At 38.6% G+C, this 27,896-nt stretch overlaps 1 protein-coding gene and 1 long non-coding RNA gene across 4 annotated transcripts in view; one reads left to right on the top strand and one right to left on the bottom strand.

The window, feature by feature from the left end:
* The window catches only part of LOC136160853 (craniofacial development protein 2-like), a 41,254-nt gene extending 15,396 nt beyond the window's left edge, over window positions 1–25,858 (top strand). The window contains exons 5-10 of one of the 3 annotated variants that reach the window (XM_065925031.1): window positions 4,957–5,925; window positions 6,422–6,541; window positions 9,399–9,518; window positions 11,298–11,417; window positions 17,996–18,073; window positions 20,076–25,858. In XM_065925031.1, coding sequence (XP_065781103.1) covers window positions 4,957–5,925; window positions 6,422–6,541; window positions 9,399–9,518; window positions 11,298–11,417; window positions 17,996–18,041 — 1,375 coding nt within the window. In that variant the 3' untranslated portion in view covers window positions 18,042–18,073; window positions 20,076–25,858. Of the gene's footprint in view, window positions 1–4,956; window positions 5,926–6,421; window positions 6,542–9,398; window positions 9,519–11,297; window positions 11,418–17,995; window positions 18,074–19,657; window positions 19,971–20,075 lie in introns of those variants that run through there. The other 2 variants (XM_065925032.1, XM_065925033.1) reach the window with 2 other exon arrangements.
* LOC136160855 (uncharacterized) lies at window positions 699–27,896 on the bottom strand. Its single transcript, XR_010661662.1, has 3 exons — window positions 27,798–27,896; window positions 2,915–2,974; window positions 699–2,595 (listed from the first exon to the last, which is right to left on the bottom strand). It is a non-coding gene; the product is annotated as an uncharacterized lncRNA (long non-coding RNA).

The raw sequence follows: 27,896 nt of genomic DNA, 5'->3' as shown, positions 1-27,896 counted from the left end.
AAAAGCAGTATAGTCTTAATACTCTGGCTGTTCTGGAAGAGAGCCACATGCCTAGAATTTCCTCTTCCCCATTTATTTAAAATTGTAATATGAAAACAGCAGATCTGTAAGATACAGCTAGATAACAGATGAAGTTCCTGCTGGCATAGTGATTTGACTTAGGTCTGTCGTGAAATGATTAGTAATAACTGTATTTTCAGAAGTCATCTTCCATGCTTTATCGGTAGCCAGTTCCAGTCATTTATCCCATCAAGTTATAATTAAATTTAAGTTGTATTTCAGTGGGAAAAAGGAATTTCCTATATGTGAATTTTTTTTATGGAAATTACAACTCAGAATATTGTATGAAACATGTTAACTTACAGGAACTGTTCTTCAGACTTTCAGCTTTCACTCCTACTCTTATAATTTATTTGCTTTTGAAAAATATGTTGACTGGGTTCCATGTGTGAAAATACTAAGATGATCAGGAATACCAAACTGGGAATGTGCTTGTTGCCCAGATGTTAGGACTCTGTGCTTTCACTGCTGAGGACCTGGGTGTTCAGTTCCTGGTTGCAGGAACTGAAACCCTGCAAGCTGGGTGTCTTGACCAAAAAAGAAAAATACCCAAAAAACCCCTCCAAACCAAGCAGATAGATGAGCATGTTTTACTGTGTAATTGAGATCTTTAATTGGGCACCATGTGGTTATCATTTCTCTATTGGAAGGAATAAGTTTATTCTGTATCTCATCATTCTTACGGCACTTTCTTCATAACCATTGTACCTCAACATATATAACATCCACTTTTATGATCAGCTTTCAGTTTATCAAATATAGCCTTTTAAATTTAATACATTAGCTTTACATAATTCATAGGTTTTACTACCTTGATAAGAATAATGGGGTTTTTTGTTTTTGTTTTTTTGTAGTAAGATGTTTTTCAGTGAAGGAAGCAGTGTGTTGATTTATGTTCGAACACAAACTCCTTAATCTAAACTGTTTTCCCTGTCCTGCAGCTGTGTCATTGGAACTTATTCTTGCTAACACTTAGATTTCAAATCTCATCTGATGTTATGTGATCCTACTTTTAGTTTAACTGACAGATAATTGTCAGTTCATGTTTGTCAGCAAGAAACAGATAAGAGACTCATTTATATCATACTAATGTTTAAATCACATATGCTAAAATAACTTTCCTATCAACAATAAACTGTCATTCTTCAAATTGCTTTAAAGAAATACTTTGCTAACTTTGTCGTAGTTTCTTTATCATAACCCAGATCCTGAATACTTTAAGCCATGGTGTCACTGGAAAAGAACTCACTGGTTTTGTGCCACACGATCAAAAACCAAGCCCACTGAATGAGGGCTCATAGACTAAAACCAAGTTTGACTTCACTAGTCCTTCATTAATGAAATGAGTCACTTTGGAGTCACTTCGATTAGCATCATATGGTTTACTACTGCTGCTGCATCAGAAAAGATGAGGGTTTTTTCTTTTTTTTCTCAGAAATGTATGGTTTGGTTGTTTTGCCACTAGGACTAAAAATAACACCAGTTTTATGTTCTTAGTTTACTTACTGAATTGTCAATTTTAAAAGTTCCACTTGATTGGGGAGGGGGGATCGGGATGGGGACTACATGTAACTCCATGGCTGATTCATGTCAATGTATGACAAAACCCACTGAAATGTTTTGAAGTAATTAGCCTCCAACTAATAAAAATAAATGAAAAGAAAAAAAAATAAAAATAAAAGTTCCACTTGATTGTTATAAAGTAAAAATATAAAGATAAAATGATTGTTAAAAATAACAATTTATACAGAGAAATGCTTACATTTTATCAAATTTCTGTGCTTAAATTGATAAAACAACCCTAAATTTTCATGCACACTGTAATGTGGTCTTCCTGCACATAAATGATACACTAATATCACATTAAAGCACCTTGCAGGTTTGATAGTACCTGAATTTGGTCTATGCTGTGTTTAATGCAATGAGTTCATTATTCATGTCCTGAATATTATGACATTGTCAAATTGTTATGCGTGTTTTTAACTCTTTAACTCATAATTTTTATACATCTTATCTTGGAACAATAGCAGATAGTTTTCCATGCTCACATTTTTGTTAGCTTTAAATACAGTTCTACTAAAATCTTTCCACAATTATTCCAAAGTGTTCTTCGGAGCTGTGTGTCTTGTCCAATCCCAACGTCCAATCCGAGATTACCCTCTGCATGTGGTGTTAAGAGTCCATCTGTGTGGCAAAATGTCTCAGTTTCGGTTGTTGAGTTGTTTCCTCATGGTTAGCTTCATGTTAATCACTTGGACCATCAATACTACGTTGGTGATGATTTGTCCTCCTCAGCGCATCACATCATCACCACCTGACATTGGTGCTGATGAGTTAGACCGCTTAGGTGATATCTATCGGGATTCTTCATTACAAAGACAGTCTTTTCCTGTATAATCATTTTTGGGACCCATTAAATCTTAATGATGTGAATTAATAATGTATTTTACTCCCAGAAATCACACTGGGAACTATTGAGTTGTCCAACAGAGGGTAGTAGAACACTGATGGTGAACCTCTAATGCTTTCAATGTCCTGAAAAAATACACAGGAAGAATTTACTATGCCACTAGGAATACAATTTAAATACTGGAAATCTTTTTTGGTTTGTATTATTTCTCTTGTATCACATTGGATATCTAAGGAAGATTTATTATAACTTTACCATTGACTTGACAGTAATAAAGGCTGGTGAATAACTATTGTTATGAGAAATTATTAAATTTTCTGATCAAATTTAAAGGATTTATTAATATTTATAAATATAGCTGACACAAATTTTTTATTTTTTCTTTAAAAAAACTTTTCCCCCTATTTCATTTTTTAAAAGCAAATGCATGGTGATTTTACATACCACATGAGTATCCGGAAAGCCTGCTGTTTCTGTCATTGTCCGAAGAGGGCAGCCCCATGTCTATCAAAGAAACAAATATGAATGAGGAAAAATCCTTTTTTTTCCATAAATATACACAGTCACATATTTTATATTCAAAAGTAATATATTTTCATTACTTTCAACACACACATTGCAGAGTTATATACTTTGCCAGGTGTAAGTTCTCTGAAAGTCAGTAGCATAATACATGTTAATTTCTTACTGGTTCGGAGGAGTCTAGTAAAGGTTGGGTAACACTCTATCTTACTACTCAGCCATGTAGACACATAGGAGACGCACAGACTTTAGATTTCCTGTGGCAGGAAGAGTGAGTAGATACATTTTCATTTAATTTGTCTGTTTTGAGAATGAAACTTGTGTCATCAGCCCTGCACTTTCAATCTAGGACTTCTGTGGTGACATATACTCTTCATTTCATAGGGATAATGTCAGGTTCTGGAAGAGCATAGGAGTTGGGAAATTTATGGCAACTATCTTTGGGAAATAGAATTTACTAAAGGATTCTCTCTAGCAGTGCCACTTCATCTCTAGATGAGAAAAAGTAACCTCGCCCCTTAGAAATTAGTGTTTTCATGCATGGGTTGTAAATGTGTTAGCTGTTGCTATAGGAATGCTACAGACCATCCCAAAACATACTGGTATACCACCAAGCATTTTATTTGTTACACCTGTTTCTGGGTATCGAGGGTTCAGCTAATCTAGGCTTGTCTCCTAACTGCTGGTTGGGTTGAGACATGCAGCATGTGTCTGTCAGCCATCTGGGACCTGCAGCTCCCTGAGAGAGGTATTCAAGGGCAGGTGGAACAGCGCAAATGCATTTAAAGCTTCTTTTCCTGTCACATCAGTTAATGTCATTGACCACTGAAGTAAGTCATATATCCAAGCTCAGCATCAGTGGGGTGGGGAAGTACCTTCTTGGACACGAAGAAAGAAGTGAATATTTGGGGAATGGTATTCTATAATCATAAAAATTCTCCCTTTTTTTTTTTAATTCTTCTCTCTTTACTGAGAAGTTTACTTAGAATAGTTTTGTTGTTCAGTAGCCAAGTCATGTTCTTATTCGACTCATTGCAGCCCAGTGTACTGTCCCCATGCCAGGCTCCTCTGTCCTCCACTGTTCTGTAGACTTGGCTTAAATTCATGTCCATAGAGTCTGTGATGCTATCTAAACATCTCTTCTGCTGGACGCCCCTGCCTTCTCCTTTTTTGTGTCTTTCATTTTCCTAACATCAGGGTCTTTTCAAATGAGTCAGCTGTTTGCAACAGGTAGCCAAAGAATTAGAGCTTCAGCATCATCCTTCCAATGAATATTCGGGACTGATTTCCTTTAGGATTGACGGCTTTGATCTCCTTGCTGTCCCTTGCTGTCCCTTGCTGTCCAAGGTACTCTTGAGTCTTCCAGCACTGCAGTTTGAAAGCATCAATTCTTTGACACTCAGCCTTCCTTATGGTCCAACTCTCGTATCTCTACATGATTACTGGAAATACCATAGCTTGACTACATGGGCCTTTGTTGGCAAAGGGATGTTTCTGCTTTTTAATATGCTCTCTAGGCTTATAGTTTCCCTTCCAGAAAGCAAGTATCTTTAAAAAATTTCATGGCTGCAGTCACCATCCACATTGATTTTGAAACAAAATAAAATCTATCATAGCTTTCACTTTTTTTTCTTCTATTTGCCATGAAGTGGTAGGACTGGATGCCATAATTTAGTTGTTGAGTTTCAAGTCAGCTATTTCATGTCCTCTTTCACCCTCATCAAGAGATTCTTTAGTTCCTGTTCACTTTCTGCCATTAGACTGGTATATGCATATCTGAGGTTGTTGATATTTCTCCTGGCAGTCTTGATTGCAGCTTGTGATTTATCCAGTCCAGCATTTCACATGATATGCATATGAGTTGTATTAGCAGGATGACAATATACAGCCTTGTACTCCTTTTACCAATTTTAACCTGTCAGTTGTTCCATATGAGGTTCTGTTTCTTCTTTACCTTCATACAGGTTTCTCAGGAGACAGGGAAGGCCTGGTATGTCCCCGGAACATGAGCCCCCCAGATCAGAAGGTGGCCAGCATGCCACTGGGGAAGAGCAGAGGTCAGTTACTAATATTTCTAAGAATGAATCGACTAAGCGAAAGTGGAAACGACGTTCAAATGTGGTCGTGACTGGTGAAGAAAGTAAACTCCGATGCTGTAAAGAAGAATATTGCATAGGAACCTGGAATGTTAGATCTATGAATCCAGGTAAATTGGATGTGGTGAAGCAGGAGATGGAAAGAATAAACATCGACATCTTAGGAATCAGTGAACTAAAATGGACAGGAATGGGCGAATTGAATTCAGATGACCATTATATCTATTACTGTGGGCAACAGTCTCTTAGAAGAAATGGAGTAGCTATCATAGTTAACAAAAGAGTCCGAAATGCAGTAATTGGGTGCAATCTGAAAAATGACAGGATGATTTCAGTTCGTTTCCAAGGCAAGCCATTCAACCTCACAGTAATCCAAGTCTATGCCCCAACTCCCTATGCTCCAGAACCTGAAGTTTACCGGTTCTATGAAGACCTACAACACCTTCTGGAAATAACACCAAAAATAGATGTCCTTTTCATTATAGGGGATTGGAATGCAAAAGTGGGAAGTCAGGAGATACCCAGAATAACAGGAAAATTTGGCCTCGGGGTACAGAATGAAGCAGGGCGAAGGCTAATAGAGTTTTGTTACCAGAACAGGCTGGTCATAGCAAACACCCTTTTCCAACAACACAAGAGACGACTCTACACATGGACATCGCCAGATGGTCGATACCGAGATCAGATTGATTATATTATTTGTCGCCAAAGATGGAGAAGCTCTGTACAGTCAGCAAAAACAAGACCTGGAGCTGACTGTGGCTCAGATCATAAGCTCCTTATTGCAAAGTTCAGGCTTAAGTTGAAGATAATACCAAAAACCACTCGGCCATTCAGGTATGACCTAAATCAAATACCTTATGATTATACAGTGGAGGTGACATATAAATTCATGAGATTAAGAGAATAGAGGGGCACAAAAACCAGATTTTGGGTGGTCTTGAATGTGGGGTTCAGCAGTTTGTATTTTATGCTCTGAGTAAACTGATCCATCACAAGAACTTAGATAGGGGAGTAACAGTATGTTTTTTTGTTTCTTTGTTTGAAGTCATCCTTGGAGGTTAAAGCAGTCATAGCCAGTGAAGATACTTTTTAAAAATTGTTTTATTTTTGTTTTGGTTGCTCTGGGTTTTCAGTGCTGCTCATTGGCTTTGATCTTTGCAGAGAATGGAACTACTCTATAACTATTATAGTGCACTTTAAACATGAAGCTCAGCAGCTAGAATTTATAGAAAGCCCAGTGTTTTTTTCCTTGTAATTTATGCCCTTTTCATGGAGTTTGTTTCTTTTTTTTTACCCTCTTATATACTTGATGGCTTCTTCTTTGATGCAGGGGGACTAATGAAGTGGGTGAGACCTCTCAAGAAGCGAAATCTGCATTCAAGCAAACTGAAAAGGACAAACCTCAGGCTAATGTCCCTTCAAATGAGTCATCCGTTCCTGGTGGGTCAGGGTGAGTACCATGTCTCAGGCCTAGGTGTATCTGGCACATTGGAGAAGATGTTTTCAGTACAAGGATGCTTTTTGCCTATAGTTTTCATGCCTCTCTTTCTTGAGAGAAGGATTCTTTCTGCTGCTGTTCTGCCTTTGCTGAAGTACTTGCCAAAATGAAGGCTGTAGAGATAAATTAGCCACAATTTTTTTGGTTGATTCTGAAAAAAGTCCTGATTTATATTGTTAGAGTTGAACAGGTAGTAGCCCTAATTTTAAAAAATAATTTTTGTATGAAAGTATCAGCAATTCATCAGAGCTTTTAGTAAGTTTTGAGTGGAGTACTTGCTTCCACCCATAAGGATCTCATAGGAATAGAAAAAGGTCAAAGCTGACTTAGGGTTTTATTAGCACATTATCAAAAGAACTCAGTAGTTTTTCTCCCTTCATATTTTGTCTTCTCATTTATTCTGAGAAGACAAGAATTCTTTCTTTGGAGGAAGGAATAATTTCTTTTTAACCTACATGCAAGAAGTAAAGCTGACAGGTAGGAGTAGTCAGGGCACTCACCGAGAGAGGGGAACACGAACCACGCCCATCACAGCCCTGATCAACTCTGCCTTCTGAGGTGTTTGGGTTACATGTGACCCATTGTTAATTCACTGACATTTCAGTCAGTTTGCCACTGCTTTTTACAATTGCAGAGCATAGCAGCCTTCCATAGGAGGCAGTTCTGGGGGATGTGAGGTCCTGGTACCATCGGTAGTCCACAAGCAGAAGGTTCCTGGTACCTTTATTTCTGTTGTGTGGGCTCTGTTAGGCTGCTTGTGGCTAAAATCAGTTTAACTTTTGTATTAGATTCTTTCACTAAATGCTGCAGTCATAATGATCAAATCTTTGAACCATAGAAAATTATTTAAATTTAATTTTTCTGTTGACATTCCTAAATCTGGTATAAATGTTTATCAATAAAGAATTACTTCCTCTGAAGAAGAAAATGGCAACCCACTCCAGTATTCTTGCCTGGGAAATCCCATGGACAGAGAAGCCTGGTGGACTTTACTGAGCACACACATCGTGCATTATGAGGAGAGACCATAGGTGTGCCTTGGAGTTCTGCATTCAGAGCTGCTTTAAAGGTGTCATCCGCATAGTATGATTATAATGTTAGATTTCTAATTTAAAAAATAGATATGCAACAAGCAAGAAAGGTTTGTTGTATAGCACAAGGAACTGTAGTCAATATCTTGTAATAAACTATAATGGAAAATAATTTCAAAAATAATATATGTGTACATGTACAACTGAATCACCTTGCTGTGCACCTGAAACATTGCGAGTCAGCTATTTTTCAGCAAAATGTATGTTAAGGAAAAAATCACTACCAGTTCTGTGAGCTAGATCTGGTTTTCTTTTTCAGTGGCCAATGAGTATAGTTGTTTCTAATAAAGTTTTCAAACTTCGTGTTTTTATATATATAACGTAAAGAAGGCTCTAGAGAGTTTTTATTTGATTCTCTGAGTAATACTGAGCCATCCCAAGAATTGAGTAGGAGAGTAACAGGATGTTTGCTTGAACTCATCCTTCAGTGTTTCCAGTGACAATTCTTTTTTTTTTTTTTTTAATTTTTTTTTTGGTTGTGCTGGGTCTCCATTGCTGCCCACGGGCTCTCTGTAGTTGTGGAGACAGGAGGCTACTCTGTAGTTGTGCTCCATGGCGTTCTAACTGCCATGGGGAGCACCAGCTATAGATGCATAGGCTTCAGTCGTTGGGGTTCTGCGCTCAGTAGTTGTAGTGCCTGGGCTTAGTTGCTCCAGCATGTAGAATCATCCTGGACCAGGATCAAACCCATGTCCCCTGCATTGGCAGGCCAATTCCCATCTACCGTACCACCAAGGAAGTCCCTGCCACTGAAGAATGTTAGTGTAAAACTCTCAAACTCTTTATTTTGTGCCAATTGTGTGGGCGAGCGGTAGTGTGATGGTTCTTAATGAGAAAATTTAGTTGTCATCCCAAGAACCCTAGAAGGAACAAAAGAGAGAGACTTCTATTCCTTGCAAATCTGGGATTTATAGGATTTGTCTGTCATTATTCTGAATGACCTGTTTGAACACTTTAGGTAACACAGTGACCGTAATCTTGGACCCTCCGACAGATTGGCGTTTGAACAAAATTTTTCAGATATTTTTATTGACTTGGTAACTCAGGCAGGCATTAGGCATTTCCCTTCTTCATCTGAAATTTCTGGCATCATTCATATCTTTATTTGATCCTTTAGGACTCAGTTTCCTTGAGGGAATTTTTTTTCAGTTTGAAATTAGACAGGATTCTCAGTCATGTAGCTTTCTTCCACTCCCAAATCACTGCTTGTTTATCTTCCAGTTGTTAAAGGTATAGAACAGGACCCTTCTTTAGAGAACTGCATATACTGTTTTTATATTGTTTATAGGAATTGTTTATACTGTTGCTTTTCTGCTTGAAATAATATCAGTGTGTTTCTCCCAACTACTCCACCTCCCTGTTCCCACTTTGACTTAAGCATGAGCACTAATGTGCACATGAGGTGCTGTGGGAGAGCCCTCCCAGTCTTCACTTTGGTGATCTCACGAGGGCTGTGATTCAGGGTGACGGTCTTGTGACAGAAGTAATGGAGGGGGTTTGAGAGACATCAGACTTCCATCTGCTGCTGTTTCATTGTTAAATTAATAAGGGCTAATGTCTTTATCTAGAAGTGTTATAGGAAACTTTGATCATAACACTCAGCAGCAAGAATATATAGAAAGCCCACTGATTTTTTTTCCATGTTATTTATGCCTTTTTCTTAGATTTTCTTTCTTTGTATTCCTCCTGTATACTTGTTGTCTCCTTCCTTGGTGCAGGGTGTCTAAGGAAGTGGGTGAAACATCTCAGGAAGGGAAAGCTGTCTTCAAGCAAAATGAGAAAGAAGAACCTCAGTCCAGTGTCCCTTTAGCGGTGCTATCACTTTCTGCTGGGTCAGGGTGAGTAGTCTAGTCTTAGACCCAGGTGTACCTGCTATGTTGGAGAAGATATTTTCATTGCAAGGATACCATTTCCCTCTAGCTCTCATGACTCCTTTCCTAAGAGAAGGAAGTCTGCTGCTGTTATATCTTTGCTGAAATATTTGCCAAAATGGAGGATACAGAGAACAATTAGTCATCGGCTTTTTGTTTAATTCTGACAAAGTCCTGGTTTACATTGTTGGCCACGGAGTAAAACATGTAGTAGATGACCAGGGGATTTCCCATTTCAGTTGTGTTTGTTCAGGGTTATAGAATAACTATATTTTTTGTGAGTGCTGAGACAAAAAATAGGCTCTTGGCTGAAACACCGTTTTGAGGTTTCTAATCATTATATTGTTTGAAAATAATTCTTTTTTTTTTTAATATTTCATCTCAGGTTTTTATTTGTGAGTGGTTGCCTACATGGAAAAATATTGGCATTTGTGTTGAACATTGTATTTTTTTTTTTTTTTTTTGGCTGTGTTGGGTCTTAGTTGCAACACACAGAATCTTTAGTTGGGGCATGTAAACTCTCAGTTGCAGCATGTGGGATCGAGTTCCCTGACCAGGGGTGGAACCTGGGCCTCCTGCATTGGAGTGAGGAGTCTTAGCTACTGGACAACCAGGGAAGTCCCTGAACATTGCATTTTTTCACACTCAGTTTCTGAGATATTTTTCCAGCAAATGACTTGACTAGAGATGTGTCCACACTGCCCCACCTCCCAAGCTGCATGTCGACTTTTCCTTTTTTTTTTTTTAATGAGCAGGAAGGAAGGAGCCCCAACCATAAAAAGTAATTTCTGGATTCTTTGAGATGGGATTTTTAGGGAAAAGCATTTCATGTAAAAATAAATCCATATACAAATCAGCAACAGATATTCCAAGATAAGGATGTCTAGTTGTGCTATTACTCATTGGTTTTTTTAAGTGAAACGTTACTAGCTAAGGTAGGCAGATCATGTAAATAGTTATCATTAAGCCCTTATGTTTTCCAAGTTTTTAAATTGTGGTTAGCTCTTGATTGTTAAAGCTACTCTGGTTTTAATAAAATTCTTATTACAACTTCAGTGCATACCAGCCTTCCTTAGGAGACCATTTTTCGGGATGTGAAATCCTGGTGCCATTAGGCACCACATGCAGAAACTTCTGTGTACCTGCATTTCTGTTTTGGGGACTCTGTTAGGCTGCTTGTGGCTGAAATCAGATTAACCTTTGTATTAGGTTCTTTCACTAAATGCTTCATTGAAAATGATCAAATCTTTGTACCATAAGGAATTTTGTGTGATCGTTGGGTTGTTTTAGGTAAACAGGAGTCTTTTTTAGGGTATTCTAAATTGTTATTACTATTGCTTTTCTGCTTGAAATAATGCCAGTGTGTTTCTCCCAATTACTCGACGTCCCTATTCCCACTTTGACTTAAGCATGAACACTAATGTGCACATGAAGTGCTGTGGGAGAGCCATTTCAGTCTTCACTTTGGTGATCTCATGTGGGCTGTGATTCAGGGTGACGGTTATGTGACAGAAGTAATGGAGGGGGTTTGAGAGACATCAGACTTCCATCTGCTGTTGTTTCCTTTATAAAATTAACAAGGGGAAAATGTCTTCGTCTAGAAGTGTTACAGGAGACTTTGATCATAATACTCAGCAGCAAGAATTTACAGAAAGCCCAGTTGTTTTCTCTTTGTTATTTTTTACTTTTTCTTAGATTTTGTTTCTTTTTATTCCTCTTGTAAACTTGTCTCCTTCATTGGTGCAGGGTGTCTAAGGAAGTGGGTGAAACACCTCAAGAAGGGAAATCCGTCTTCAAGCAAAATGAGAAAGAAGAACCTCAGTCCAGTGTCCCTGCAGCGGTGCCATCACTTCCTGCTGGGTCAGGGTGAGTTATTTAGTCGCAGGTCCAGGTGTACTTGCCACATTGGAAAAGATGGTTTCGGGACAGTGACTGTTTTCCATCCCTGAGGATCTCATAGGGAGAAAAAAGGTCAAAGGTGACTTATAGTTAATTTTAATAACACATTGTCAAGAACTTAATAGTTTTTCTTCCCTTCATATTTTCCATAGTACATGAGTTATTTAGAGATGAAAACTAGAATTCTTTATTTGGAGGAAGGAAAATTTTCATTCTTCTTAAAACTGCATGTAAGAAGTAAAGGTGACAGTTAAGTAGGAGGAGTCAGGGCACTCGCCTTGAGAGAGGTGAACATGGACCACTCATTCCCATCATAGCACTGATCACCTCTGACTCCTGATCAGAGCTGTCTCTTCTTGAGGTGTTTGGGGTACCTATAGTGGCTTCACTAACCTTTCCTTCAGTTTGTTGCTTTATCCTTCCCCGGCAAATCTGTGAAGTTTTTTCTTATGTTTTTAGTTAAAAAAGAAAGTTGGTTTTCCTGTCAGGTTAACAGTTTTTAGAGGACAGGCTTTTCTGATCTTTGCAGCCCTGGCTTAAAACGACATTGTGGGCACTGGTGTGCATTGACCCCTGCGACAGAAGTTTGAGTGTGGGTCATTAGTGTGAGAGGTGATTCCTGGAAACTGAGCCAGGAGGAGAAACGGTGTGGGAAAGGTAGCAAGTGCAGGGTGTGTTTTGCGGCTTCTGGTGGCTGCTACTCAGTCTTGGTGGTGGTCTTAGCAGGGGCAAGGAGGTTGGCGGAGTATTATCCTCCATTCCCTGCCATGCTCACTCAGCTGCTTCCATGGCACTCAGGCCATGAGCCGGAGGTGTTTGCAGGGACGTTCTTCTCAGGGTGTCATGGCGGCGAGTGCAGGGACATGAGGAAGGGGTATGTTCATATCTGCTCCATACTTGTTGTCTGCTTCTTCATCCAAACATTTGTCTCCCACTGAAACAACTAGGTGGTGGAAGTCATGTAGAAGTTACACAGGAATCTAAGAAGGAAAAGGATTTGAATGCTTGCTACTGCACTGGAAATGGGGTAAACATCAAGGAAGGTGGCTGTCAGAAGAACAGAGTAATGTGAGCAGAGTTCTCAAGACTGACTGTTAATGCTCTAGGCCAGTACTTTTTTTTTTTTTTCATTTATTTTTATTAGTTGGAGGCTAATTACTTTACAATACTGTAGTGGTTTTTGCCATACATTGACATGAATCAGCCATGGATTTACGTGTGTTACCCATCCTGAACCCCCCCCTCCCACCTCCCTCCCCATCCCATCCCATCCCTCTGGGTCATCCCAGTGCACCAGCTCCCAGCACTTGTCTCATGCATCCAACATGGACTGGCGATCTGTTTCACACTTGATAATATACATGTTTCGATACTGTTCTCTCAGATCATCCCACCCTCGCCTTCTCCCATAGAGTCCAAAAGTCTGTTCTATACATTTGTGTCTCTTTTTCTGTCTTGCATATAGGGTTATTGTTACCATCTTTCTAAATTCCATATATATGCATTAGTATACTGTATTGGTATTTCTCTTTCTGGCTTACTTCACTCTGTATAATGGGCTCCAGTTTCATCCAACTCATTAGAACTGATTCAAATGTATTCTTTTTAATGGCTGAGTAATAATTCCATTGTGTATATGTACCATAGCTTTCTTATCCATTTGTCTGCTGCTGGGCATCTAGGTTGCTTCCATGTCCTGGCTATTATAAACAGTGCTGTGATGACCATTGGGGTACACTGTGTCTCTTTCAGTTCTGGTTTCCTCAGTGTGTATGCCCTTCAGAAGTGGGATTGCTGGGTCATATGGCAGTTCTGTTTCCAGTTTTTTAAGGAATCTCCTCACTGTTCTCCATAGTGGCTGTACTAGTTTGCATTCCCACCAACAGTGTAAGAGGGTTCCCTTTTCTCCACACTCTCTCCAGCATTTATTGCTTGTAGACGTTTGGATAATAGCCATTCTGCCTGGCCTGGCCTGTAATGGTACCCCATTGTGGTTTTGATGAGCATTTCTCTGGTAATGAGTGATGTTGAGCATCTTTTCATGTGGTTGTTAGCCATCTGTATGTCTTCTTTGGAGAAATGTCTGTTTAGTTCTTTGGCCCATTTTTTGATTGGGTCATTTATTTTTCTGGAATTGAGCTGCAGGAGTTGCTTGTATATTTTTGAGATTAATCCTTTGTCTGTTTCTTCATTTGCTATTATTTTCTCCCATTCTGAAGGCTGTCTTTCCACCTTGCTTATAGTTGTCTTTGTTGTGCAAAAGCTTTTAAGTTTAACTAGGTCCCATTTGTTTATTTTTGCTTTTATTTCCAATATTGTGGTATGTGGGTCATAGAGGATCTTGCTGTGATTTATGTCGGAGAGTGTTTTGCCTATGTTCTCCTCTAGGAGTTTTATAGTTTCTGGTCTTACATTTAGATCTTTAATCCGTTTTGAGTTTATTTTTGTGTATGGTGTTAGAAGGTGTTCTAGTGTCATTCTTTTACAAGTGGTTAACCAGTTTTCCCAGCACCACTTGTTAAAGAGGTTGTCTTTTTTTCGATTGTATATCCTTGCCTCCTTTGTCGAAGATAAGGTGTCCATAGGTACATGCATTTATCTCTGGGCTTTCTATTTTGTTCCATTGATCTGCATTTCTGTCTTTGTGCCAGTACCATACTGTCTTGATGACTGTGGCTTTGTAGTATAGTCTGAAGTCAGGCAGGTTGATTCCTCCAGTTCCATTCTTCTTTCTCAAGATTGCTTTGGCTATTTGAGGTTTTTTGTATTTCCATACAAATTGTGAAATTATTTGTTCTCGTTCTGTGAAGAATACCGTTGATAGCTTGATAGGGATTGCATTGAATCTATAGATTGCTTTGGGTCGTATACTCATTTTCACAATTTTGATTCTTCCAATCGATGAACATGGTACATTTCTTCATCTATTTGTGTCCTCTTTGATTTCTTTCATCAGTGTTTTATAGTTTTCTATGTATAGATCTTTTGTTTCTTTAGGTAGATATACTCCTAAGTATTAGGCCGGTACTTTTTAAGCTGTGGTTTGCAGTCATCATTTAAGAGAAATGAAATAGAGTGAAGCAACGTATTTTTAGCCTTCTAATCATTATATTGTTTGACTGGGATTCTCTTCAGATGAGTAGCTTTCAAACTATTGACTGCCACTCACAGTAAGGAATACATGTCATTAGGATTTAGTCTGCTCATTAATATAGGTATGACTTCTATTTTATGTCCATACTATGTAATTATTATGTGTAGTATGTGTCATTTGAAAAACTTTTATAATTGATTGAATTGATTTCACAATCTGTTACAACCTGTATGTGACAAATAGTGCTCTAGGACACTTAAGAAATAAGCCTTCTGCAGGCTTATCTGTGTTAACAGGCTTGTAAGTGGTATTTATTAAACAGTGTGTCTTGCATTTATTGAAAGTGTTACTATGAAAGTTACTTCTGGATTAAGTACTAGATAGCAGTAAAGGCAGTATCTTCTGCCTTAGGTTTCTAGTATAGTTGGTTTCATGTAGAATGCATCATGCAAAATGCCGGGGTGTTTGATTCACAAGCTGGAATCAAGATTGGTGGTAGAAATATTAACAACTTCAGATATGCATATGATACCACTCTAATTGCAGAAAGGAAAGAAGATGTAAAGAGCCTTTTGATGAAGGTGAAAAGAGGAGTGAAAAGCTGGCTTAAAGCTCAACATTCAAAAAATTTAAGATTATGGCAGGTGTTCCCATCTGTTTGTGGCAAATAGATGGGGAAAAAATGGAAACAGGACAGTTTATTTTCTTGGGCTCCAGAATCACTGCAGACGTGAAATCACTTGACGGCAGCCATGAAATTAAAAAATGCATGCTACTTGGAAGAAAAGCTATGACAAACTTAGACATCATATTAAAAAGCAGAGACCTCACTTTGCTGACAAAGGTCCACATAGTCAAAGTTATGATTTTTCCAGTAGTCATGTACGGATGTGAGAGCTGGACATAAAGAAGGCTGAATACTAAGGAATTAATGCTTTTGACCTGTGGTGCTGGAGACGACAGACTCTGGAGAGTCCCTTGAACTGCAAGGAGATGAATCTACTCAATCCTAAAGAAAATCAACCTAAATATTCATGTAGGACTGAAGCTGAAGCTCTGGTACTTTGGCCACACCCACTTTGGCCAAGAGAGGACTCCTTGGAAAAGACACTGATCCTGGGAAAGATCGAAGGTGGTTGGAGGAGGGGACCATAGAGCATGAGATGATTGCATGGCATCATCAACTCAGTGGATGTGAGTTTGAGCAAACTCTAGGAGATGATGAATGACGGGGAAGCCTGGTGTGCTGCAGTCCATGGGTTTGCAAAGAGCTGGATACGTCTGAGCATCTGAAGAACAACCAGACCAGGGAAAGTTCTTCATTCAATAGGTTGATTGTGTCCTTTACATCTTAGAGAGTGACTCATGGCATAGCAGCAGGCCTCCACCAAAATCTTCAGCCTCAGATTAGTTTCATTTTGTTGTATCAAGAATTCAGTATGTGTTTTGCTCTAAGAAAATAGTTTCATGTAGCATAATTTTTACTTATTGCTTCTTTGAGTGTTCCGCAAAATAATGTTTTGATGCTTAAAGATTCTACTTGGAAACAGTGTGTTTTAGAAAATACTGCTAGGATACTTCTGAGGATAACCAGAGGAAGGAGAAGTGGCATTTTGGCAAGTTCCCCTTGTTTAAGTCACTGAGTCGCTCATGAAAATCTTACTGCATTCTGTATTTCATGCCTGACATTCTTAGAGCTAATAATAGCCTTTTTTCTTTTGATATTTTTTACTTTGTGTTGATACAGGAATTAATAAACAGTGTTATGAGAGGAACAGAGAATGGGTTCAGCCATACACATACATGTATCTGTTGTTCCCCAAATTCCCCTCCCATATAGGCTGTTCCAGCATTGAACATTGTTCCATGTGCTATAACAGATCCTTGTTGGTTATCCATTTTTAGAATATCAGTGTATATGTCCATGCCAAACTCCCTAACTATCCCTTCCCCTCAGTCATCACACCCCCTCAAGCCCCCAAAACCTAAATTTGTTTTGAAATCTGAATGTAAGTTTGTCTTGTAAGTTTGTATCATTTCTTTTCAGATTCAACATATAGGACATGTCAAATTTTTCCTTCTCTGTCTCACTTCACTCTGTATAATACTCTCTAACTCAATTCACATCTCTATAAGTGACTCTGTCATTCATTTTTTATGTCTGAGTAATATTCCATTGTATAGATATACCCCATCTTGTTTATCCATTCCTTTATTGATGGACATACATATTGGTTACATGTTCTGACTATGTAAAGAGTGCTGCAGTGAACAGTTGGGGTGCATGTGTCCCTTTGAATTATGGTTTTCTCTGGATCTGTCTTCAGGAGTGAGATAGCTGGGTCACATGGTCGTTCTGTATTTCATTTTTTATGGAATCTCGATGGTGTCCTCCATAGTGCCTGTATCAATTTAACATCAAAGGTGAAAAATGAGGAAATTGTTCAGAAACCAAGAGTGATCACATATCAAGGGTGGGCGATTCTGTTTAAACTGATTTAGCAGGATGCTTGTTAAAACTGAACTAAACAAGCCCAACAGGGATGGTGGCCAAGCCTGAGACTTGGTTAAGAAGCCTGACTAAGGTTGGATCAAGAAGAGTCTGTCGTCTATACAGGACAGCATCTGGGGCAGCATGGAAACTGATAGAGGGAATCTGGGTGGGTCAGCCAGTGACGTATCTTTTGGTAGATTAATGAACTCACTCCTTGAAGGAATAAAGTAAAATTCAAGGAAAATCAGCTTCTGTGAAAACTACAGGGAAACTTAACAGAGGACAAGGAAATGTTTTCCTGATTCAAAAAGTCTTCACAGTTTGTACATGAAAATGGGGAGACATTGCACTATGATACATGTACTTTGAATTTCTCAATAAATCCAGTCATTTGTTTTACCTACACAGTTGTAGTTTTGCTTGGGAAACAACAGGGTCAAGAGAAATTCAGTTGATCTGAGGTGTGTAAGTGCACACATTTTACCAGTGCAGACATCGTATGAGGTGCGGGTTGCACACAAATGGTATGGAAAGTCTTCAGGGGGAGAATCTACAGGAAATACCTGACTTATGAAAAGAATGCAGTAAAATATTTTTTCGTTTTCATGTTTTTAGTTGCTTCATTGAGACATGCAAAAAGATACTTTAAACATTCTGTTAGCATTTTTTTAAGTGATTTTGGTTTATTCATAGGTCTTGCAGTGTAAATTAGTTAGTAGTTATTAATTTCCTAGTCTTAATGTGGTTACCTAGTGATGGGTCTTCAGCCTTCTTTTACAGTGTTTGGTATGACTCCCAGAAAGTGCCTAAAGTTTAATTTTCAGATATGCCTTCCATTGGGTCCTTTACGTTTTCTTTCAAGAGAATTTTTATCCTTAATGAGAAAGAATCAGTCTTTTCAAACTCAATTTAAGCTCTTGTAATTTTTCCTCTAATGCTTGTCTTTTTCATTTTAAGGCCTGAAAACTGTGACCTTCAAAAGAACCAGAATTGCAGCAATTAAGTATCTGACTTTATCCTTAACCACCTGAACTGGTTTGTATGAAATACAGTCGTTTTTATCTGTTTTCAAAATAGTTTCTGGTTGTTAAATCTGACATCTTTAAAGGAAACTTCTCGTTGCGAGTGTAAAGCTAACTGCCCATGAGATCGTGTGCAGTGGTATTTGATTTAAAGCAATATGCACTCTGGCTTCTGATTAAAAATAGCTAGGAGGATCAGTTTACCAGGGATAGTCACAAAGAAAAATTACAAAGTAAGGAAATAGCAACCCACTCCAGTATTCTTGCATGGAGAATCCCATGGACAGGGCAACTTCACAGGCTACAGTCCATGGGTTTGTAAGAGTTGGACACGACTTAGCAACTAAACCACCACTGCCAATCACAGAAAAACTACAAAGTATCACGTAAAGTAAGTAAGTATTTTCTTTGAACTATTAGGCCATTAGACTACTTATCAAAATAATAGTGATAGATACCAGGAAATGTCTTCACAAATTCTACAAGATTACTCTCCAATGCTCAAATACTTAAATCATTCTTTTGAACAAATTTTTGTGTCTTTAGTTTAAGAGTCCATTTTTCAGTTTGGTGAGCTGGAATTTGAAAAATAAGCCTTCAGTTTAAGAAATTTGTTGTGTGAAATGATTTTAGTCATCTCTGTTGAAAGATGTCTCTTAGTATTCTCCCCTAAAATTTTTTTTTTTTTGATACAGTGTTAGAAACTGAACTTGACTTAGTGGACCACTACTCCTAAATACTAATTTTGAACATACTGATCCATGACTTAAATGTTTATTTTTCTTTTAAAGCCAAGATACTAAAAGTAGTGCATTTGGAAAGTTGTCTTTTTTTTTAAATCTGTTTCTTGTTTGATTATCTTCTGTTTTCAAAAACTTCAAATATAAAATGGATCATGAGATTATTGAATGTTTGATCCATCATTTGAATGATAAGAAATGTCTGTTTCCTCTTAGGGTATTTGAGGCTGCTGCTTTGCATGCATGCTCAGTTGTGTCCGACTCTTTGGGGCCCTGTGGACTCTTACGTCCATGTGATTTTCCAGGCAAGAGTACTGGAGTGGTTTGCCATTTCCTCCTCTAGCGAATCTTCCATTTATCGGAATCGATCCCAACTCTCCTGCATAACAGGCAAATTCCTTTATTGCTGAGCCTTTTGCTTGGCCACATGGGGGTGGTTGCTTAGATGAAAAAATACTGGCATTTATTTTGAATATTTTTTCACATATAGCTTCTGGGAGTTTTGCCAACCACTGATTTTATTCTAGAAGGATATGCAACCACCTCTTCCCAGCTGTATATCCACTTTTCCATTTTTTATGACTTAGAAAGAAGTAGCCCCAACCATAAAAAGCTGATTTCTGGATTCTTTAAGATGGAAGTTTTAGGGTAAATATGTTTCATGTTAACTTCATCCATATACAAATGAGTGATGAATCTTACAAGATAAAAATATCTAATTATGCTATTATTAATTTTTTTTAACAGGAAAACATTACTTAGGAAATAAAGTAGGGAGAAGTTTCATGTAAATAGTTATCTTTAAGCCTTTATGTTTCCTAAGTTTTTAAATTGTATGTTTCTTTTGATTCCAAAAGCTCTTCTGGTTTGAATGAAGTTCTTATTACCTGCAGTGCATACCAGCCTTTCCTAGGAGACCATTTCCCGGGATGTGAAGTCCTGGTGCCATTAGCTGTCCACATGCAGAAGGTTCTGTGTACCTGCGTTTCTTTTTTCTGTAGTCTGCTTGGCTGGTTGTCACTTAACTTTTCAGTTAGTTTATTTCACTAAATGATATAGTCAAAATGATAAAATCTTTGTACCATGGGAAATTATTTCAATTTTATTTTTCTACTGACGTTTCTAATTCTGGTATAAATGTTTATCAATAAAGAATTACTTTCAATTCTGTGAAGTAGAACTGTTTTTTCTTTTTCAGTGGCCAGTGAATTTAATTTTTTGTAATATGGTCTTCTAACTTTTTAAGCTTTTTATTTTATTTTTTCTATAACTTAGAGAAGACTCTTGAGAGTGCTTGGAGTGCAAGGAGATCAAACCAGTTAATCCAAAAGGAAATCAACTGTGAATATTCATTGGAAGGACCGTTGCTGAAGTGAAGCTCCGATACTTTGAAAAGATGACTCATTGGAAAAGACTGTGATACTGGGAAGAATTGAAGGCAATAGAAGAATGTGCCAGCAGAGGATGAGATAGTTAGATAGCATCATCAACTCAATACACATGAATTTAAGCAAATATCAGAGATACAGTGGAGGACAGAGGAGCCTGGTGTGCTTCAGTCCATAGGGTCACAAGAAGCTGTAAAATGTTTTTGTATTTCCTTTAGGTTCCACTTACTAGTTTATAGTAAAATTCTCTTCCAAAGATCTGATTAAACATTGCTTACATCTTGAGTCTTATTAATTCAGCTTTCAGGGCTATATGTTAACATCAAAAGTTTTTGTATTTCACACTGGGATAGCAGAAAACTGGTAACAGTTTGTGAAGAAAGAAAAAGTATTGTTTCAGTAGTTGGTCCACATGAGGAGAGGCTCTAAGGTTGGCTCAGTATTCTGTGACATCATAAATCTTTTTCTGCTCTGCCACTTTCAGCAAATTGGATGGTTCAATTTGGTTGCTTATCCCATGGTTACAAGGAAACATTTTCAGTTCCAGGCAATGCAGATAGACAGTGTCTGGCAGGATACTACCCTTTGATTCTGTTTTTTTTTTTTTTTTTTTCCCTTGTTTTAGGTATACTGTAAAGTGCACAAATCTTAAATGTATAACTTGATGAAATTTTACTTGTGAAGTGGTAGCACTTTGATCAAGATACAGAATGTCTTTAGCACCCCAGTAGGATGCAGAGTTCAGCCAGAAGCCTCAATATCGTGTTTCCCAACAGGATCTTTTTGTTTCTAAAAAGGTGATGACCCAAGATTGGACAGGTGTATGGTGGATGAGATGGTAAAGATGTTGAGTTTGGTAGGAAGGGCTCCATAAATTGTTGCCAAGACAACAGGGTAATAGTGAACCAGGAAACCTGTAGGGGGTTGGGATTTGTATTTTTCCCACCTGGAGACATTTGTCTAAAGGGATTCCTCAGTTTTGGCATATTTCTGCTTGGTGGGATTATGTACCCTGTGTTGGCAGAGTCTCTGATTTCTAAAAGGAAGTTGGAAATCTAGATTATTGGAAAACTCATCTTTTAAATGCTTATATATTGAGTATTCCCCACAACACAAACAACAGTAGGAACCAGTTTCAGTCTGTAAGGCCACCACACATACTCAATTAGTGGAAATACAGGGTTGGGTACCTGTGGGACTCTGGACTTAATATAAAACTGATCAGTACATAATCTTGTTTTATGTGTGTTTCTGTTCAAAGATATTGTACTTAATGATCTTTGTAACAAATCATGATATGCAGTATATGCATGCATTCTAAGTTGCTTCATTTGTGTCCGACTCTTTGTGACCCTGTAGGTTGTAGCCTGCCAGCATCTTCTGCCCATGGGATTTCCCAGGCAAGAATACTGGAGTGGGTTGCCATTTCCTCCTCCATGAGGATCTTCCCAACCCAGGAATCAAACCCATGTTTCTTGTGTCTCCTGCATTGGCAGGCAGACTCTTCACTACTAGCACCACCTGGGAAGCCTCATGCTATATATGTATAATGAAACAGTTGTTTGAATGACAGCAATGTTATGTACAACTGAGACTACTACTTTCTTTCCCTCAGTTTTACACACACAAACTACAAACATACACTACACATAAAAGTACTCACTGTAAACATAAGTATTCACATAGAGACATAGTATAGTCTGTACAGCAATGCAGGTAAAGTCTTGGAAAGATTGAGCATTTAACGTTCATAAAGCATTACCTAACATTTTCCTGTTGATGGAGCTGCAGGCTGCAGGATGATACAACGCACAGTGTGGGCAAACCTTTTGACCTTGGCTTACCCCACCAAAACCAAGGGAGAGGTTGGTGGAACTCATTCTGCAGATGATGGAGAGAGTGGGAGGTTTACATCTATCAGTTCACCCTCAGAGGTCTGGTTCTCACTACTTATTGAGTGGAGAAATAGCTCCAGAAATAAGAATGTGGGCGAAAGGGGAAACGTCACTCAGTTGTGGATGTGTCTGGTGGTAAAAGTAAAGTGATGCTATAAAGAACAATATTGCATATATACCTTGAATGTTAGATCCTTGAATCAAGGTAAATTTGACATGGTCAAGCAGGTTATGACAAGGTTAAAGATTGACAGTTTTAGGAATTAGTGAACAAATATGGACAGAAATGGGAGAATTCAGATGACCATTATGTTTACTATGGGTAGATATCCCTTAGAGGAAATGGAGTAGCCCTCATAGTCAACAAGAGTTGGAAATGCAGTACTTGGGTACAACAGAATGATCTCAGTTTATTTCAAGGCAAACCAGTCAGCTTCACAGTAATCCAAGTCTATGCCCCAACCACTAATGCCAAAGAAGCTGAATGACTATGAAGACCTACAAGACCTTCTGGAACTAACACCAAAAAATCCTTTTCATCATAGGGGATTAGAGTGCAAAAGTAGGAAGCTGAGAGAGAACCTGGAGTACACAGGCAAGTTTGGCCGTGGAGTACAAATGAAGCGGGGCAAAGGCTAACAGCAGGAGGAGACAGGGGCGACAGACATGGTTGGATGGCATCACTGACAGTGAATGAGAGTGAGCAAACTCCAGGAGATAGTCAAGGACAGGGAAGCCTGGCATGTTGCATCAGTAGGTGGAACTGATTCTGCAGATGAGGAAGAGGTTGACAGGCTGACATCTGTTAGTTCAACCTCAGGTTTGGCTCTCACTTATTGTAGTTGGCACTTTCCCCTCCTGAAGTAGCTCCGGAAACTGGACCGGTCCTGTCTGCCTGGCTTTTTGCCTCACATCTTTTTTTTTGCATCTCATCATAAGGGGCAAACACACCAGAAGTTAAGGATTTAAATTTGAGGCTTCGATCAAGGATAGGGTTACACCCTTCCATGTCACTGAAAATTTGTTTCAAGGCAAAGTTCCATTCTGTTATTTTGGCTGCTGTAAGAGGGACAATTCCTGGACTCTTCTGCTGACTATCATCACTGTCGCTTGCTTTCTCTGCCAAAATTTCCTCCACATCCTTCTTCATGTCACCAAAGCCTCCACTTATTTGCTGTGCAGCATGCATTATGTTTTTCACACAGTTCTTTATTCTTTCTGCAGCACCTTCAAAGCCTTCAAAATTTTCCACACAGCCTGGCCAAACATTTTCCAACACTTACAGGCTCTGCTTGATGTTCCAGGCTGTGCCAACATAATCACATTGGGTATAGTGACTGACTTCCAATAGTTCGTCCATCATGGTAGTTTCCTTGTTGACTTTGAGAGCCTCGAAAGCCTTGTTATAAAGCTCCCTTGTATACTGTGCCTTGAAGACATTTATTATGCCCTGATCCAGGGGCTGGATGAGAGACTTAGTATTTGGGGGCGTGAAAAGAACTCCTACATAGGGGTCGGCATTTTTGAGTTCTTCACAGCAGTGAACTGGGGCATTATCCAAAATTTAACAAAATCTTGAAGGCAAAGTTTCTGCCCTAGAGATGGTATTCAACTTGTGGTATGAAACAGCTGTGGAAACCAATCAGATGTCTTCCAACCTTTGTTCCACCTCCAGTGGACTGGCAAATGGTTCACAGTGGTTAAGGTTAAGTGCTTGTGAACTTGAAGCTCTGTACACCAATAGGGGTTTGCACTTGAAGTTGCCCTTGTACTCCATGTCCAAAGAAGCTGCAACTAGACGGTAGGGCTTACACAATCATGATAAAATCAGATTCCACACCCGCCAGGTGAGTGACCCAGAAACTGGAGAACAGTAATACCAAAAATGTTCTCCCACTATTGTGAAGGTTCTGAGCCCCACAGCAGGCTTCCCAGAGTGGGGATACGGCCAAGAGACTGGGTATCCCCAGGGAATCTGACTTGAAAGCGACCTGGATTTGATTACAGAACTTAACCTTAAATATAAATTGTAGTTATCTTAAATGTAAATAGGTTAAATACACTAACCAAAAAATAGAGACGATGGTTGGATGAAAACGTGCATGTGAACCTCCACTTAACATCACTCTACTAAAACCCCCAAATTGTATGTAATTATTTTATATTGTTATGTTAATTGTTTCCATTATGGCTTGCAATTCTAAGTATCCTTTTGTATGGCTATTGATTTTGAAAACTGAAAAACAGCTTTTACTATTGTGATTATGTAACTAATTTGCTTCATACCATTGTATTGTGATTGGTCAACAGAAAATAATAGAATTCTTTATCACTGAAACTACCATTTGACAGAGAAACGTGAAATCACTTTTTAAAATCCAGAATTGGAATTTTTTGAAAACTAGAAATGCCCAGGTACTGCTTTTTGTCTCCAAAGCTTCAGATGTGTTTCTAATGAGCAGACATGTTTAAAAACAACTGGACTATATATGATATTTTACTTTTATCTAGTTTATTTCATATATTGTATTTCATATTCGGTGCACCCATTTCATTTTGTTTATGGTTCCCAATTTCTCCATCTCTTTTTGTTGCTGTTCTCAAAGTTTATGAAGCATAGTAGAAAAGCTTTTATATACATATATAGATAGTATGTACAACATATTTTAGAAAGCTTAAGAATTTTTGCATAGCTAAAAGTTTATCACATTTTGATTCCACTTGTTTTTCTTAGTATGAATAGAATGCTAGATTTCTAATTTACATTCAGTCAAAACTTTGATATAGTTCCATGTATTTTGGCATCTAGTATTACTGCTAACAGTCTAGAAAGTTTATTATCTTGGTGATTTAAAAAAAAAATTGAGGCTTGAAACTTACAAGAAACAGTATGTATTTTTTTTAAACAGGAAATTAACATGCTATGATATTTTGTACATGTTTTCAAATTTCACAAAGTTTTATGCTACTGTCCATTATTTTTTTCCATACCATATTCAAGACTTCACATTGTATTTAATTGCATTGAGCAGCTTCAGCTGCAGGGAACAAATTCTGGTAAATTCTCTTCATTTTTATTCTATGATCAATATTTTCTAATTTTCCTTGTATGCCATCTTAGATACATCCATCATTTAAAAGTGGACATTTAATTTCAAAATACATGGGATATTTAAAGTATCCTTGATACTAATTTCCAATTTTGCTATTAATTTCTCATTTAAATGCTTCCCTAAAATCACCCTCTGTTTCTTCAGTCTTCTATCGAAGCTTTCAATAACTTAAGTTAAAGATGTCTCTTGAAAAATACCACATTGCACTTGAAAATATGTGGGTTAGTTTTAAATATCTTTTGATATTGATTTCTAACATAATTCCACAATGATAAAGAGAATAGACTGTATGATTTCTGTACCTTTGGACCATGAAATTTTTGCACCTTGTTTTATGTCCTTGGATATGTTCCAGTGTCTCCTAGTTTATAGTATATGGGAACTTAAATAGAATTTGTATCCTAATGTTGTGTGAAAATTGTATAAATCTTAATTATGTTGAATAGGCTCATAGTGCTTTTCATGTCTACTATATCCTTCTCTTTATATATTCATTCTATTAATTTTTTAGTTATTGAAATTCCAACTAAATTCTTAATTCATCTACTTAAAAATAATTGTAATATATATTAATAGTGGAAATATATGTAAGTTTGTTCTGTATTTTCCAAGTGTTATCATACTTTAATAATTTAAAAAATAAAAGAAAAAGTCATTCTTGGCATTGGTGCACAAAAGTAGGGGTTGCATAATTCTGGAATGATAAAGCCAGGGACTTTGGAGCCCATTTGCCTTACATAAGTTCTTTTTGCAAATGTCCTTGTAAAATAAGCCAGTTTCATCAGCACTAAAAACCTGCTCTTCCACATACCCTTTTCCTGTATATCACTTAGCAAGTATTGTTTAAATTCTTCTGCAGCCTCCTGATCTGCAGAACTTGCCTCATTTGTAAGCTTAACACTATTCACATCTTGTCACCTTTTGAAATGTGCAAGTCAGCCAGCACTAGCAGAGAAGGGCTTCACATTTTTCTGACCTTGGGTAACATGACGGTAAATTTCTTTTGCTTTCAGCCTCGCAATGCTTTCCACCACACCTTTTATAATCAGTTGTCATCTCATGAATCCAAAAACAGCTGCTTTTCCATATCTTCCTCGTGCACTCTGGATTTCACTTTAGCACTTTATGGAGCAGCCTCACGTCTGGATTGGCAAATTTCCCTTTCCATTTTCTTGATGTACCAAATTTTTGATTCATTAACATTGAACTCAGGGCCAACAGCACTACAATTCATACCCGAACAAAGCTTATCTAACACACTTTTCTTCATAAAGCACACCACAGCCTTCTTGTTCTTAGGAACATTAAGACAGCACCACAGCACTGTTACGAAATTGCAATTCCATGTGCCAGATGCAGGGAGGCCTATTGATACTACAACATTAAAGCTTGGAACAGAGGTTTCTTACAGGTCCATACAAGGAAATGGGCGGCTCATGTCCTAAGAAGCCCAAAGTTATGGAAAACTGTCAGCAAGATCCTTTAAAAACGAGGTGGGGGAGGGGTGAGGTTAGTTGCTGCAAACTTCTTAAGAGTCAGATACTTTGTCTTTAGGTCAGGTCATGGTCAGGTAAGGATGTTCCTATAAATGACTACCAAACGAATGTTACTCTCTGCCTTAACAAGAAAGGGTAAGGTCCCAAGGCACAGCTTTCACCCTGCTAGTTCCCAGTCCTGGCTAGAAGGAGGCAGGTCTCAGTAGGCATCACCTTCAGGGCCAGGTTCCCACACGCTGCCTAGCTGTCATCCCTGAGGGAGTCTTGCGCTCAACCCAATTGGCCCTCAAGTCTCTCTAGGCCATCCAAATGGGAGACCAGGTCTCAGACTGCAACCCAGGCAGACAGCAAAGTCGGTTGGGGAGGAAGTTCACGCTGCCTCAAGGGCTGGGCCAAGACTAGTAGAGGGCTTTAGTGAGGGCTTTGGAGCACTTTAGACATACTCCCCAGTCTGTTCCCGGGCCCTCTGGCTCACCCTTGGTCCAAGGCGGGTGGGGGGAGCTGGAGAGCCGCCAGGAGAAGGCCTGAACCCGCCACTTAGCTCACTCTCCACGTGATGACCACACCCGGGACGCTTGGCTGAATCGCTTTCCTAATGGTCTCTCATTGACAGTTACTTGTGAGCGAGGCCAACTTGCAGCGCTGACCAATAAAAGGGCAGGACAACCAAAGATCCCTGATTGACAGTTGGTCATTTGTGTTTGGCACCCCCTGAGGTACTGAGCATGGCCGACCAAGCCCGTTGCCTAAGTAGCAAGGTGCCAGGGTAGAAGGCACAGCAATGGCTGCTTGCTAAGGGCTGTGGTCACCCTGCTGTTACAGAATAAGCTCGGCGGCCATTCTGAACAGCGAAATCACCGACAGGAAGTAGAAAAATGAAAAAAACGCGGTACTGAAGAGGCTGTGAAGCCATTTATTTACACTAGAAGAACTGAAGCAAGACAGCGGATTGTGAGGTCCATCCTCGGTACAACCCACTACTGGTTAAAATTTTCACTCAAAATTTCCACTCTGTGCATGTCCTCGAATAACCCTATAAATCATCGCGAATATTGATTTGGAGGGGTTACAGTAAGTTATAACAAGCAAATTTAAAAATACCAACCTGTGAATAGCGAAGGTAATCTGTATTGTCAAGGGCAAAACAAATCTTCCTTAAGCATACACAGATGGAAACAGCTGAGCTCTGAGGACTACAAGTTCC

Source organism: Muntiacus reevesi, chromosome 2, assembly GCF_963930625.1.
Source record: "Muntiacus reevesi chromosome 2, mMunRee1.1, whole genome shotgun sequence".
Classification (NCBI taxonomy): Eukaryota; Metazoa; Chordata; class Mammalia; order Artiodactyla; family Cervidae; genus Muntiacus; species Muntiacus reevesi.
The sequence above is the reverse complement of the archived record's forward strand: the minus strand, read 5'-3'. Positions and strand labels throughout refer to the sequence as shown.